Source organism: Sylvia atricapilla, chromosome 1, assembly GCF_009819655.1.
Source record: "Sylvia atricapilla isolate bSylAtr1 chromosome 1, bSylAtr1.pri, whole genome shotgun sequence".
Classification (NCBI taxonomy): Eukaryota; Metazoa; Chordata; class Aves; order Passeriformes; family Sylviidae; genus Sylvia; species Sylvia atricapilla.
In genome coordinates this window covers 34,349,389-34,365,297 of record NC_089140.1, presented here as the reverse complement: position 1 = coordinate 34,365,297, position 15,909 = coordinate 34,349,389, and the positions used below count along the sequence as shown (strand labels likewise).

The 15,909-nt window shown below is 44.1% G+C and overlaps 1 protein-coding gene across 1 annotated transcript in view; it reads left to right on the top strand.

Annotated features, from left to right (window-relative positions):
- Positions 1-6,166: 6,166 nt before the first annotated feature.
- JAZF1 (JAZF zinc finger 1) overlaps positions 6,167-15,909 on the top strand; it is a 186,692-nt gene continuing 176,949 nt past the window's right edge. Inside the window, 1 exon segment of the mRNA XM_066319336.1 lies at positions 6,167-6,388. Coding sequence (XP_066175433.1) covers positions 6,274-6,388 — 115 coding nt within the window. The 5' untranslated portion in view covers positions 6,167-6,273.

Below are 15,909 nucleotides of genomic sequence, written 5' to 3'. Positions count from 1 at the left end.
AAGATTTAGGTTTTTTGTGAAAATGATAATATAATCTCAGTATACTTTGGAAAGAACTTGTCTTTTTTAATTGACTTTTCAAATTATGATGTCAGCAGATGCCATGAAATCTGGTTACAACTTGAGGACTCAATTTAGGAAGTAAAAGTGAAAAAGAAAAAATTTAAAAATTACAGACTTCTGCAGTTTTGAGATGCTGTAAAAGCTATTAAAATTAAAGCTTAATTTTATACCACTAATCTTCATTAAAGAACAAGTTTACCTATCATTAAGATAAGCCTATGAAATTGTATTACTTTTCTAGCCAGTTATTTTAAAATGGATGTGCTAATTATCCCAAATTGTCTAAGTGAAATAACATATAAGATTTTGGCAAAGTATTCCACTATAATCCATAGTAAGAAGACACTAGGTTATTCAATACCTATGTAATTGTGGGCTCTTAACAAGAGACCATTGAAATAGCAGGAATTTTATAATTCCAGGGCAGACTAACACTGTAATAGTAATTTATGCTATAATATCATGTTAGCTTCAATTTTTTTTTAATTAGTAAAAGCAAGAAATTTTTCTTTTTTATAGTTTACAGGTAACTGGAAATAAAGAGGCAATTTGATCTCCTGTTTATCTGAACCTTTGTCTCTGAAAATGTGAAGTCTCTCAGAAAGTTCAACTGAGCAGGATTTCTATCTATTGTTTTGGGGCATCTGGAACTAGTGGGAAATACAGTGTTTTCCCAGCTTAACATTTTGTTTTTCCATTGCACCCTGAAGCTATATAGTACACTGCCAAGAAAAAACTAATTCAGCAATATAAATTAAAAATAGGATTCTCGTGACACAAACTGCATAAATATGGTTTACTTGTGTAATTATTTTGCAGCAGCGATATGTCTCTGTTATGAAATCTTCATAAATTGTGCGACAGTTCTGATAATGGCCAGCATTGCCGAGGCAAGGACAAAGAAAATGATTTAAAATATCATTGAAGAATGAATCAGTAATTTTTTAAGGGAAGGTGAGACCAATCATTTCTTTGCAATATCCTATTACCCCTGGTTTATTTTTTCTTCAAGTAAGTATTTTCAAGTATGACTTTGGTAGTGTAAGAGTCAGAACATATAGTTTTAAAAGAGTAATTTTAAAAAGTTTCACAGATTTGTGTTGTCAGCTATTATAAATACAGCAGAAAGCAAGTAATTAAACTATGCTTTAAATGAAACTCTAAAGAAAGTATTGGCTTTTTCCTTACTATTTGACAAGGGGCTGGTGCCTTCAATAAAAATCTTATCATCCTCAAAGCACCAAGTGTAACAACTACCAAGTTTTTCAGATTCAGACCTCTAGCCTTCAGAAAACATTAGGATGGAATAACTGGCTTTTGGGAATCCAGAACAGTACGAGTGGCTGGTAATAACTGGCCACAGATAAAGTCCAGCAGCTACAGGAGTTGATTAGACAATCTAACTGCTAAGTTATTAGTTAAAATTGTTTGTTAGAAAGAGCAATAAAAAGGCACTGAAAAGGGTCTAAGAGCCAGTCTATTCCAGGAGATAAGTGGTCCAAGATGATCAGTGTAAGGTAGAACTGAATTAAAATTACTCTAAACATGTTCCTTGCTCTATAAAATGGACTTAAAAGTGAGGCACAAAGATACTATGTGAGTGAAGAAAAGATGCAGTCCTAACACACACATTTTAAAGCAGGTAATCAGATGATCTAGAAATCTACTCAATCAGCACTCAGCCTTGATCAGGAGGTCTGAGTAGCAGCACACCCTTCTCACATGCAGTCTTGCTCTCAGTTGTGCCTAAGAGTCTGCCCAAGATAGAATGATTGTTAAGTAAGGGTCTTAAGGGTTTCTTCAAAGTAACTTCTTCAAAAACAAACAAAACAGAGTCCTACCAGCTGTTGAAGCTTTTCCTCAGCTCCATTTATATGAAGTATCCTTTACAGTAGCTATTAACACCTCTGAAATGGATCTACTCAGCAATTAGCCCCAGCTCGATAAATCACTTGGGCCTAATTTCCATTTATTTATCTCATGGAACAAAATGACAGAGCAGCTTCTGAGCACTTTGGCAGTTTGTCATTTGGATATGTGAGTTCTCTATCCTAATAAATCCTGAATAGGAAAATGCTCATAGAATCACAGAATGGTTTGGGTTGGAAGGGACCCTAAAGATCTCCCTCTGAAATGGGCAGAGACACCTTCCACTAGACCTGGTTGCTCAATGCCCCATCCAACATGGTCTTGAAAATTTCTAGGGATGGGGCATCCCAAAAACGTCCCTGTGCCAGTGTCTCACCACACTCAGAATAAAGAATTCCTTCCTAATATCTAATGTACACCTACCATCTTCAGTTTTAAGCCATCACTCCTTGTCCTATTACTTACTACATGCCCTTGTCAAAAGTCCCTCTCCAACCTTCTTACAGGCTCCTTTTAGGCAGAGAGGTGTTCCCAAAGCCTTCTCTTCTCCAGGCTGCACTGCCCCAACTTCCAGCTTATCCTCATGGGAGAGGTGCTCCAGCCCTCTGACCATCTCTGTGGCCTTCTTCTGCACTTGTTCCAACAGGTCCATATCCTTCCTATGTTGGGCGTTCCAGAGCTGGATGCAATCCTCCAGGTTCAGGAGAGCAGAGCAGAGGGGGAGAATCACCTCCCCTGACCTGCTGGACACACAGGATGCAGCCCAGGACATGTTGGGCTTTCTGGGATGAGGCGCACATTGCGAGGTCATGTCAGACCTCCCAACACTCTCAAGTCTTGCTCTGCAGGGCTTGGTTTGCAACCCAATCTCTGCCCAGACCGTATTTGTGCCTGGTATAGTCCTGATTGTGCAGAACCTTGCACTTGGCCTTGTTGAACTCTCTCAGGAATGCACAGGCCCATCTCTCAAGCCTGTCAAGGTCCCTCTAAGCTGGTGAACTTTCCCTCCAGTGTGTTGTTGGCAAATGTGCTGAAAGTGCCCTCAATCCCACTGCCCATGCTGCCAACAAAGATGTTAGAGAGTGCCAGTCCCAACAATGACCCGTGACAAACAACACTCTTCACATTGTGGTCATTCATAACAAAGAACTTCAGAACATACTGGATCAGATAAACTACTGATAAGAAGTTTGGTAAAATTACTCCATCTCCCAGATACTAGAGAAAAGAATAATAAATATATGAGGTAGAGTGGGTGTTCTGTCTAAAAGCATAACTTATTATCAGGACATCATGTATTTTGTCTGTAAGACACAGATGGTATTATGACAACAACAGTGAATCAGGGATGGAAAGAGTTAATTTGGGGGGCATTCTTCACTGGCTCTGGTTCACTCCTGTCTGTCATGAGCCTGGACATCAAAATCAGGAGCAGAAACTTATTTATTGTGTTGGGAACAAATCTCTTCCACCTCTATGGAAAAACAGGGAAGAGTGTTCCAAGTTTTTAAATCATAGGAAACAACATATGAAGTGGTTTAACTATCCTAACTTCTAATGAAGTCATCGAAGTTGAATATGTACAAAAACAGGCCCTATGGAATAGGAGTAATTTCATCAAAAGATACTGAATGGAATCCCTATGGGACACCAGTAATTCCTGGCTTTTCAACTCTTCTTGACTGCTGCAAGAGTTTAGCTCTCTCTCTCTCTACCTCAAAGGGTCACAAAAATCCCGAAAGTTTAGCAAACAATTAATGAAAAGAGACCTGCAGCTAACTGGACAAGTTCACACATCAGAAAGCAATCATTACATTGTATGTTACTAGCAGGTGGTTAACCAAAACGCTTATTACTTGTCACCGACAAACATACTTTGATTTCTTTGTAGATGACCAGTGTTTTTTGTCAATAGCTATAAAAGTTTTTGATAACAACAAAATGTCCATCACAGTTCTGTTTCATAATACACCAAACCACATATTTGTTTACCTTGATAGACTAGCCACATGAAATTCTTGTATTTAATAGCCATTCTGATTAATCTTGATTTACTGCCTTAGAAAATCTCTATTTGAATCATGCCAGTGAATTTTTACGTGTACATTTTAAAAGGCCTATGAGTTTGATTTTACGAATTGGTCTCTAAAACTGCAATTTATTGAGGAAGATGCTTATCTTCCCTTTTCACTCCTTTTCCACACCCACTACGTGTTTGTTTATGTCTTGGTTACAAGGGCACTTCCACAAACCTGACTTAATGGTATTATTCATGACAGCAGCTTGTGTGGCATGACTTTCCAGAATTATCATCTTAGGTAGGCACAACTCCTCCTTCACTGAGTCAACTCACAGTGAGCAAATTCCTTTGATAACACCAGAGACAGCAGAGAAATTAGAAGAATAGTAAAATGTGAAGTAGCTATGCTTGAAACAGGTGGACCAAATGACAGATGCACCTCTGTATTATTCAAAAGAATTATTAATTTCCATGAAATGCCTAAAAGCAGCAGTTTTACAACTTTGTAAACTACACATTGACTGCAATGAACCTTGAAAATGTACTGTGCACTATCATGTATCCATGTTACTATTCTCTTTTGAAATGTAGTATTTCTATGTTTCAGCATCTCGTGGCTATGCAAACTCTGTTTACAAACTCCAGCTTGGGTGGAGTGTTGAAGTAAGAGAAGGCTTCTGTCCACATGGTATTTTTCTGGAAAGGCTTTGTTTTTGCTTTGATGTAAACTAAAAGGAGTGGATTTATACATCCAGAAAAATACAAGTGGATGAGGGCAAAACATCAGAAAAATATTAAAGTGGAGATGTAAGAAAATGACTAAAATAAACTGCAATATAAAGCTTGTTTTCTCAACACAAATGATGGGTTCTCTGATACACAGGACACCAGGGACTAGCTCCAAGAGTTTTTGTCCTTTTAGGAAACGGGCAAACACTAATTTTTTCATTCACTAATCATTCTACTGCGTTTTTAGGATATGTTATTCTTTGGCTCCCACAGCAATGCTACAAACATCCTCACCTGCAATACAGGTAACAAGATATGCAAGGGTCAGGCTTATTCTTGTGCACACGCTTGATTTTACAGAGATAACAGCTTGGGACTGTAATTTATCAGCAGGATCAGTGGAACCACTTATGTCCATAAAATTCAGAGTCTCGTGCAGATTCTAAAGCTTTTTTTAGCCCCACTTTTGTTCAAAATCATTAACAATGTCGTAGAATCTTGTGATTATAGAATAAAGATTAATATGAAACAGAAGGGGGGGGGAAGGAGAGCCTTCCTGACAAGTGATCTTTTTCTTTTCTTTTTTTTTTTTTTCTTCTTTTAATTTTAAATAAAGCTGTCTGCAAATTTGAGCCTAGGGAGACCTTCATTAAAATCAATTAATCAGTCAGCCTCTCTGCTGAATAGCTTTCTGGAGACAAAGTCAAAATAGGATTTGGAAGCGATATGTGCGCGACTCCTGTTAACTTTTCTCCCCAGGGCCGCAGCCCCATACCCCTGACCCGCCTCAGCGGGAGGCGAAGACGGGAATCGTCTGGCACAGTGATCTGTGACCGGCAGCTCACGGGGAAGGGGCACCGTGGCCCACCCGGCGGCGGAGGGACCCCGGTAACCTGAGCAGGTGCCCGGGGCCTGCGGCTCGTCGCCGAGCAGGTGAAGGCTGTGTTCGGCGGCCTCAGCCCCCTTGGGGAAGGAGCGACCGCCCCTCAGTTTAGCGACCTCGGCGAGGGCTGGCTGCTCCCCGCCCCGGGAGGGCGGAGGTGACGGCCGCCTCAGGAGCCAACTCCCGGCGGCGGGGTGAGCCCCAGGGGCGGGCACCGCCTTCCCGGCCCCGGCAACTACCCCGGAGCATCTCCCCTCGCCCCGCCGGCCGCAGGACCGGAGCCCAGCGCCGCCGCTGCCTCCGACAGGCCGAGGGGGAAAGTTCTCCCCGCTTCCCCCCAGCCCCGCGCGGGCCCGGACGAGGCGGCGCGGTGTCCCCCGGCGGCGGAGGGCGGCGCGGGTGCCCTGCTCCTCCCGCCGCCGGCGGCCGCCGCCGGGGCAGCACAGCTGTTACAGAGCCGCGCTGGTCCCTCCTCCCAGCTGCGGCTGCCTCATCTCCCCCCACCCAGCCCGTCCCTCCCCTCCGCCGCTCCCGACGCTGCTGCTGCCGCCGCCGCCGCCGCCACCTCCTCCTCCCCACCCCCACCCTCTCTCTCGCTCCCCATCTCTCTCTCTCTCCGTCCCGTTCCCCCCCTGCCCCCGCCTCTCCCCGCCCTGCCGCCGCCGGCCCTGGCAGAGCAGGCACCGCAGGGGGATCTCGATGTAACACCATGACAGGCATCGCCGCCGCCTCCTTCTTCTCCAACGCCTGCAGGTTCGGGGGCTGCGGGCTCCACTTCCCAACCCTGGCAGAGCTCATCGAGCACATCGAGGACAACCACATCGGTGAGTGCCCGCGGGGCCGCGGCCGGGGCAGGGCAGGGCGGGCGGGGGCCGCGTGTGCGGCGGCGGCGGCGCGGGGCGGGGTGGGGGGCACAAGGTGCAGCGGGAGCCGGGGCGCGGCGGCCGCCGGGGGAGGAGGGTCGGCGGGCGTGGAGTGGCAGGAGCAGGTCCTGCGGGCGACGTGGAGCGCTCCTCGGGGAGGCGGCGGCGTGCGGCGCGGCGGCATGGGTGGGTGCGGGGGAGGCGTGCAGCCCGCCGGCCCTGGCGAGGGGGAGTTAGTTTGCATTGGCAGGAGGGAGCGCAGGAGCCCGGAGGAGGAGGCGGCGGCGGAGGAGGAGGACGGGCACAGCACGCCGCCTGCTGCTTCCGCCCCGGCGCTGGCTGTCAGGGCTCCGGGGAGGGAGGGAGCCGCCGCCGCGGCAGCCATTCCGCTTCCTCCTCCTCCTCCTCCTCCTCCCGCCGCCGCCGCTGCGTCCTGTCAGCGCTGTTGCTAGGTGTGGCGGGGAGCACGGGTCGCGCTCCGGCCGCCGCAGCGCGGGAGGCGCCTCTCGGCGGAGGCAGCGGCGTGCAGGAGCGCGGGGCCGGCGGCGCGGTGGGCGTGGAGCGAGCGCCCGGCGGCGGGGCCGGCGCAGCCCCCGGGGCCGGGCGGCCGGGAGTAGAAGGCGGCCGCGCCGGGCGGGACCCGCCGCCCTGAGCCGCGGAGCCCAGGCCCGGCCCCGCCGGAGCATCACCTGCGGGCTCCCCCCGCAGCCGCCGCTCCCCTCCGCCGCCCGTCCCGCCAGGGCCGCGGGGGCGGGGACGCGGCGGGGCGATGACTCGTCAGTGCCTTCCCGGCGCGGGCGCCTCATGGGCGGCGGGCGGGAGCGTGCGCAGGGGCGCCGGGGCCGGCCCTCGGCGGCGCGGGCGGCGCCCAGGGGAGGAGGGGGCGGCGCGGCTCCCGGCCGGCCGCGGGCGCCAACTTTCCCTCTCCCCGCTCCGGCGGGACCGGCCTGCCCGCGCCCGGCCGGGCCTCAGGCGTGCTGCAGCGCGGGGTCCGCCGGCAAAAGCATCTCGTCCGCAGCCGGGCACGGCGCTGCCGCCTCCCCGCACCTTCCCGCCTCGGCAGGTGTGCTGCCTTGGCTGCTGCGCTGCGTGCTTCCCATCTGCATCTTCCCGAGTTTCTCTTTTTGCTAATAAAACGCGGCGCTTAAGCTCTCAAGAAACGAACTAGTTCTTTGAAGCGGACCAAGTTTTAAAGCTAGGGGAAAAGATGCAGAAGTTTTAAGTACCTGGGGACTAAGTCTTTCGCTAGAAGTATGAAGAAGCAGTGTTGCTACAGCACGATGAAGCCAGCTAGCATGCATTTCAGTTTATTAAAGTTTTAATAAGCCTGCCTGAATACCTGAAAAATATCACTGAAGCTTAAATTGCGAGTGTAATGTTACATTAATGTAGCATTATAGGTCAGCAAGATGAAAGGTGTGGTTCTCATAATTACCACGATGCCTAGTATGAGGTAACAAAACCACATACCGCAAAACTCTGTAATTTACGTCGACGTGGTGCAGGCGTACCTTTGTGATATTGGGGTTCTTTAAACTCAGATTCTTAGCTTTTCCTGTACCGTGTGTTACTTTACACCAGAAAAGCTTACGGGAAACAGTTACTCAGAATGAAAGTTCATAAGTCATCTTACGCGTCCCTTGAGTGCATTATCAACCCTTAGGTGCCACAGCCCGCAGGTTGTCAGAGAAGATACAGTCCTGCTCACGTGGTCTGTGCATTGCTGTTTGAGTCCCAATAAGCAGTTCTGAGACTTCTTCACAGAGAAGAGAAGATAACTTTATGCTGAAATACTGTAATTTTTTAATAATTGTATATTTAATTCTGTAGCCAGTGTTGATTACTTTTCCCGTTTCACAAAGTTAGAGCATTATGGATTGAGCATGCCCACATTTAATAGAGTGTGTCATTTGCCAGGACTTCCAGGACACACATCTGAGGCTCTGCACGTAGTGTCACACAAGCAGCTGATTTGAGTACAAACTGCTGGGGTATGACATAAGGTTGCTTGTGCTTCATTTTTAATGTTTCACCTCTGTACGACAGCAGGGTGAACTTCACCTGCTTGTGAAAACAAGATGTGGCAATGTTATGTTACCTTTATAAGACAGTGGGAATATCAGTAGGTAGTTGAACCAGCGACACTGAAGTTCTTATGCGAAGGCTCACCTCTATGGTTTGGTGTGGGTGAGGAACTCCTGCCACAGCCTAAAGGATGATAATCTATGAAAACCCACCAACTAAGCACTCAGACGAAATTAACCTTTCTGAAAGCAACTGGGAAATAAAGGACTAAATTTCTGAATAGGAGCTTATGTTGGAATCACTTTCTCAGTGAGATGGTGCAAACAGTGTCCAGCTTTTGCTGTCATATAGGCCTGGCAGTGTGTGCTGAAATGTGTTGCTATAAAAATTGACTGGATTTTTTGGCATACGTAGTGAAGAGTAACATGCCACGTAAAAATAGATTGCTTTGGACATTCAGCGTGTGCTGCAGTAATAAAGAAAACTTGATTGAGTTACATTCCATTATTAGTTTAAACTGAAGTGGGTGATTGCGGGGCAGACAGTGTTACAGCACAGATAAACTAGATGCTGCACACAGCTGTGTGTGGGGAGGTCTGTATGGCAGGGGCTCTAGGTGGTCTGGCTGCTGCAGTGCTGCTGCTCTGCCACATTTCACGGAATAAGTTAATCATTCACATCATCAGTGGAGCGCTGGTAGGAATGTGGTTGTTTCTCAGAGCTGTACTGTGTATCTGAAAAGTGGGAGCAAACACTTAATAAAGGGCTCTTTTTTTTTTTTTTTTTTTTTTTGGTTAGCTTTTGGGAAAAAAAAATCAGCTTAGCATAGGGAAATAGGAAAAGAGACAATGGGAAGAAAATGATGCACAGGAATTTTCACCTGAACTTGAGGAAGTACTTCTCTGTCATGTGCGTGGTTACACGCTGGAACAAGTTGTGCAGAGTGATTGTGGAGTCTCGCTCACTGGAGATACTCGAGAACCATCTGGTTGGAATCCTGTGCTTATGTGCTCTAGGATGACCCTGCTTAAGCAGGGAGGTTGGATCAGGTGACCCACTGTGGTCCTTTCCAGCCTTACCTGTTCTGTGATTCTTTGAAACACTACTGTGGCATTCTGGAGGCATTTCTGAGCAATTTCACAGTTGCTTGCTTTGTTTATAATCCTAATGAATAATCATATTGTAATGAAATAATTCAGTGTACAGTGATGTGGTTTGGTGGGTTTTTTTCCCCCCTACATCTTAGTGATCAAGTAAGAAGCTACTGATTACTTGAAAGAGTATCAGTGCATATGATCTGGAAGAGTTGTGGCCATTGGATGAAGTATTCAATTCTGAGGTGGTGCTGGGTGCGTATCAGCACATCATCTGCTTTTTGGGTTTTGCATTTATACATCCAAGACTTGTGAAGGATTGGGCTCACTGGGAAGCACTGCTCTGGGGTCTTTCATAAGGCAGGCCGGGCCCTACTGGTGTCCTCTGCAATGAGACTGTGTTCTGCAGTCTGTAGCAATACTACTAAACAGTGTATTCACATTTTCTGTGGCTCACAGCTGGAAATGGATGTTGATTTAAAATTGCTGATTTGTAAATGCTTCTCTGTCAGCTTTTTCTACGAGCACGTTGTCCAAGCAACCTGAAGTGCTGTTACCTTGTCTGCAAGTGTGCTGAGAAGGGGGGCTTTTGGCCTGCCTTGCTAGGCTGGCTCCCTGCTTCTTGGTTTTGTCTGCTCTGAGCCCTTGCAGATAGTTTAGCTGACTTTTCTGACATCTCTAGTCCATGAGCAAAGGGCCAAATTTACTACAATTAGCCAGATTCAGACTGTCAAATGGAATGGACTCAGTTCCTCTTGGTAATGTCAAGAGAGGAGGAAAAACCCACCAGTTTTGAACAGCCAAATATTCAGCTGTTGCAGCATGGCAGACTTTATTGCATTTCTGCAGTCCCATAGTGTCCTCAGCTATGATGTTGAGACCAGCAGAACTGTTTCCACAGAGTGTTTCTGAAAATACACTGAAGTCTTCTGTGGCGTTTTGAGCTGTTCATAGAAGTCCAGGAAGTCCAGAGGGTCACACCTTTGGTGAGGTTTCTCCTTTTTTTTATTTTTTTTTTCTTTTCCTCTCCTCTCCCCTTTCCCCTGACTTGTTTCTCCCTCAATCTACCTGCAATTGAACCATACCCTTTAGAATGGTGATTCATATAGTCTCTTAGTTGCTAAGACAAAGTTTACTCTGATACTGAAGGGCCAGTATTTAAACTGATTCTCTTAATCAGGTTTTGACAACATCCGTTAATGTATTTTAATATTTGCATGGTATTTTTAGTAAAGTACTTGAAATTCAGGTGAGGTTGCTGTTTGTATGAGGCTGTGTGTTCACTTGGTTCATGATAAGTGCTGACATGTGTATGGACCTGTGTAGCTCTTTGGCTGATACGAGCAGTCCTGCTTCTCCTGAGACTCACTATTTCTCCTGAGGAAATAGATGCGAATGAAATGAGTGGTGGGCTGAAATGAATGTCAGATGTGGTGGGCTAGAATAGGTGGAAGAGATAAAATAAATAAATCTGAATACACTCTTACCTGTAAGTGGAGCTTGGTAACTGTATTGCACTGAAATACTAGAATTTGAAGGAGAAAAAAAAAAGACCATCTGCTTATACAGTAATTGCACAAAAAGATGATCAACTGTCGCTGAATATTTCATCATAGCTTTGCAAGAAGTCCCAGTCTTGGATAGCTTTCAGTGAGGTATTTTTGTAGTATTGCTGTTGGAACTGGGAGCTTTGCATCAAGCTTGACTGATTCCCAAATACTAGGATGGATCCTGCAACACAACAGTACTTGCTGAGGGAGCAGAGGCAGCTGCTTTCATACGTGGTAGTATTAGCAGGAAAAGTAAAACTTCCTCCTTAAAAGAATAATCGCAGAAGACTGACCAAAACCTTGTAAAAATACTCTCCACCCCCAAAGTTCAGGTCATATGAAGAGAGGAAGAGGTGTATGGATTTCCATGTCTGGTGGTAGCTTTGACATCTGCTGCCTTCAGTGACTTGAGTTCTTAATATTATGCAGTCAAGGGGCCAGATTTCCCAGCAAAGAGCTCAAGTAGTTGAGCAAGCCATTGGCTGAACGCATGTACCTTTCTTAAAGATGTCCCCTTCAATATTTTCTCAGACATGTTAATAACGGTGTGGTGTCCTCACTTTGATAGTTAGAGGTGTTGAACAATGAGCTGACTGTGAGCACGTGCTGAAATGGCATTTGGTATTGCTAAAATGTGGGCTTTGCTCCTTGCTGCTGTGTTGCCCAGGCTTCCAGCAGCATCTTGGTTAAAGTGCAATCTGACAGAGGTGGCAGCTTCTATATTGGAGCCGACCACATGTTGTGTAAAACAAGCATAAGAAGATGCAACTGTTGAATGTTGCTAGAGATGAGGATGAGGGGCTACACATCTATGGAAGTCCTGGAAAACCTAAGTCTGTATGACAGATTGTGTTCACTTAAAGCAGAGCTCTTCACAAGAGTGTGAACATCATTTAAGTGGCTGCCATCATGTAACTTTCTCTTAGCATTTGCTCAATGTGTAATTTAACATTTGGAGTTGAGACCGGCTGTTTTGAAAAGGTGGTAGAATTTAACCCAAGGCTTTTTACACCAGGAGTGATGTGGCAGCTGGGTACATGGAGTGTTCTCATCAGCATCTGGAAATCAGAGGACAGACCTATACTTAGTTGCCAGTAATGTGCATGAATGTGTGTCCTTCCAAAATAAACAAACAGTTATGTGCATTTACCTCAGTGGGGAGCACTGATTATTGTTCATGAAAAGCAACTTCCTATGGTTGGCTCAAATTCTTTTTCTGCCCAGTACTTCTGCAACTGTAGTTTTTGTTTCTTATTTAAAATGCATTTCACAGGGAAGTGGAAGGATCTGTTTTCCAAGGATGTTGGTTATTTGCTTTGCAAGTTGGTATGGTGAGGAAGGCCCTTCTATCTCAGGAAGGTGATTCTGTTAAATAAAGTCTTTTTTTGATGAAAAGATCTTATCAGCACTTCCCCCCCCACCATGTAATCTTGACCATAGCAGGGTTTTGGATGACTTTGCATTTACAAGTATGGCTTCTTTTGCTCTTTGAGTTTGAATATAAATTGTGATAAAATGTAAATGTGACTGGTGTAAAAAAATCTAGAGTGAATCAATCATATGGAGGAAAATGGAATTGTCATTAAAGTTTGACTAAAACATAAGTTTTTTGTACTTCTGTGACATGAAATTTTTTCTTGCTCTGAGGTTACTGAGTACATGGAGGATAAGATATAAAGTGTTTAATTGTGTAAAGCCCGAGTCTCTCATTTTCTGGGAAGAGAGGACTGAAAGCAAACATCTGCAAAAATGCTGCAAACTGATTTTTCAGTTTAAAATTGAAGGTCTCACATAATGCTGATAGGGATCTTTCCTTTTTCCTCTGCTTGCTGGAGTAGCTTTGGGTGAGGCCCATTGCAGCTCTGGATCCATATGACTGGCAGGGATCGTTCCTCTTGTACGCCAGCAGATCTACAAAAGAGCTGAAAAATTAAAACCTGAAGAAACATCAGGTAACTTTGTAGCAGTGACATTACACTTCACTTGTGTAGGGCATATTTACCTTTGTGGTGAAGTTTATAGTGACTATCATGTCTGCACTTCAGGCTTTGAGAGGATGTTTTCATAGTTAATCTCCAGTTCTTATGAGAACTGTAAAATAATCAGGTGGCTGCCAGTCACATTATCTTTTTTTCACTTCACCATTTCTTGAGGAATGTGAAATTGTGTAATAAAAAATAATAGTTGTATAGTAAACAAGAACTTGAGGAAGGGGTAATGCCAGAAGATGAAGAAACATCTATTCAGTATGAGACAATCTTACCTACCATTCCTTCCTCTTCTAGAATATAATGCAAATGCAAACAAGTAATCTGAAATATTTTGTGTCAAGCTGCAGAATACTTGTATGTAGAAGAAGGAAGCACTACTGGTCTGCTGCTTGCAGTGTACATTTTATCTTGCTCCTGAATGTGCTATCTTTTTTCTTTCTTTTAGTTATTTTTCTTGAATAAGCTTGAATTTCCCCCGAGAATTAATTTTATTTATATCTAGTAAGCACCAGTTATTCAAAATTTGGATGATAACCATCCAAGAAAATAGCTGCTCTGTTCGCTTTGAGAAAGCCAGAGACAAAGATTTTAGTGTTATTTTGAAGGGGTGACAATTAGAGAATTGACTTGATAAATCAGCTGTGTTTAACAATGAAGAGTCCTTGGTTTTAAAGGACTATCTCAGTGAATAACTTCACATTAAAAATTAAACAACCAATTCCTGTTACTCAGTGTCTAATTCTATCATGAGACTTTTAGAAATGCTTTGGGAGAGTACATACAGTTTATTACAGTTTACTTACGAGATGATGGACCAATATTCAGAGCTGCAGAATAGAAGAAATATTCCAGTTTATGGTTTAATGATTTTTTTCTTGACTATTAATATTTGTGTTCCCTGAATTCTTACAAGGCTCCTTCTTAACTTTGTGCTGTGATAAATGAGGGGAATGGATTTTTTCACCAGAGATGCTGATGATACTGCACTTGTTGTCTCTCTCATAAGCGCACAGGATGGAATATATTACTACTGTGCAGTTTCATTTCAGACGTTATAATTCATTAAAGACTGAACTGACTTAAATGCAGATGTTAGTTATATCTTTTTAATGTTCTGTTTTGTGTTACAAAGGACGGAGTAGACATAGAAGAAGACATTTAGATCTTCATTGTGGATGAATTTTGAAACATTTCTTCTGATTTTGAGAAAGATTTCACTGTGTGCTAATAAAGGCCATCTTATTTATTAAGGTTTTGGTTTTTTTTTTTTTTTTTTTTTTTTTTTTTTTTTTTTTTTTCTTTTCAAAAAGCTGAGCACTTTCATTTTGAAATGTTTCATTCTGAAACTGGTCGAACAAAATCTTTTTATAGATTTAGAGGATATTTGGACACTTCTGAGATACCTGCTCCAAGTACTTTGTAAAGCTTGAGTAAGCTACAAATGTCTTTGTTCCTTATCAAAATTGATTTTTTCCCATTTACTATTTTTACAGATAGTAAATACTCCATGAATAAAATTTGAATCTATAAATACCCCAGTATGAAGTGGAAAGGAGAATCACCTGTTTCTCCAGCAGTGTGTAATGTAGTTGCTATCTTACTTTCTGGGAATGATCCTGATAGAAGGCCTAACCCATAAACAGGGAGATGGTACATTTAAGATGCAAGAAATGCAGTTTCTCTGCTATGAGATACAAAAATCTTATCTCTGCCCCTTAGAGGCATTCAGTGTCGAAAACAGGACTATTTAATTATTTCAGTCATATATTGTGATGTAATCCTGCTGTGTATGTTCTTCAGAGTGTGTATATCAGTGCTGTGGAAGTGATCTCAAAATTCATTTAAAGGCTTCATGTAGACTTCAGATGTTTGCCTGCTGGCAGGTGAAAGCTACATACCAGGTTACTGAAGTCTACCCTTGCTTCCTTTGTCTTCAGATCAAAGAACTGACATTGATACAAGTAAATCTGATGACAAACTTTAAGAAAGCCCTTGAAGTTTACATGGTTTTGTAGCAATATGTTGGAGAAGTGTTACAGCTTCTATAACTTGCTGTTAAGTTGAGGAGAGTTTGCTACCTGATTGTTACCCTGTTAATTGGGTGGTGTGAGAGTTGCTAAGATCTCAAATTTGATGCAGAAAATAACAGTGAACCATGCACATACTCATCTTTATTTCAGTTTGTGACCAGGGAGATTTTCTGTTCGTCCTGTTAAGCACTGGGGGTGTCTGCAGAGCCTTTCTCCTGAGGAACCAGGTTTTCATTGAACATTTTTGTTTTTCCTTTTGCATAGAGTAGATTACGGTGAAAGATGTGTGGAAAAAACCACTAAGGAAAACTTAGAATAATTGCTTTTTCCAATACATATGTTTGGGACATATTGCAAGATCTTCCTGCTCACTTAATAAGTATGTTAATGTGAAGAAGATGGATTTGTGGAAGGAGAGTGAAAAATTTCCACAGCAGTGGCAGCACAGAAAGGGGGAGAGGCTCGGAAGTATGCTGCTCTGTGTGCCTGGGCTGAGGGTTATTCATCAATGCAGAGTGCCATGGATGTGGCAGCATGGACCAGGCAGCTGACAGTAACAAATTCACTAAAAATTGCTTGTAACTACTGTGATATTTAGAGGAAAAAGGAAAGCTTAAATGTGTTTAAAATAAAATCCATGGTCACAGATCCTTCCAGGGAGGAACTGTGAAGACTGTGGTCCCTACTGTAGGTAGAAGTGCTCTATGCTCCATGAGGCAAGGTAATGGTGTGGTGAGTAAGGAGGGTGGGAAGATAATGCTACACAGAGGTTTTTGTATGTGCTTTCATTTC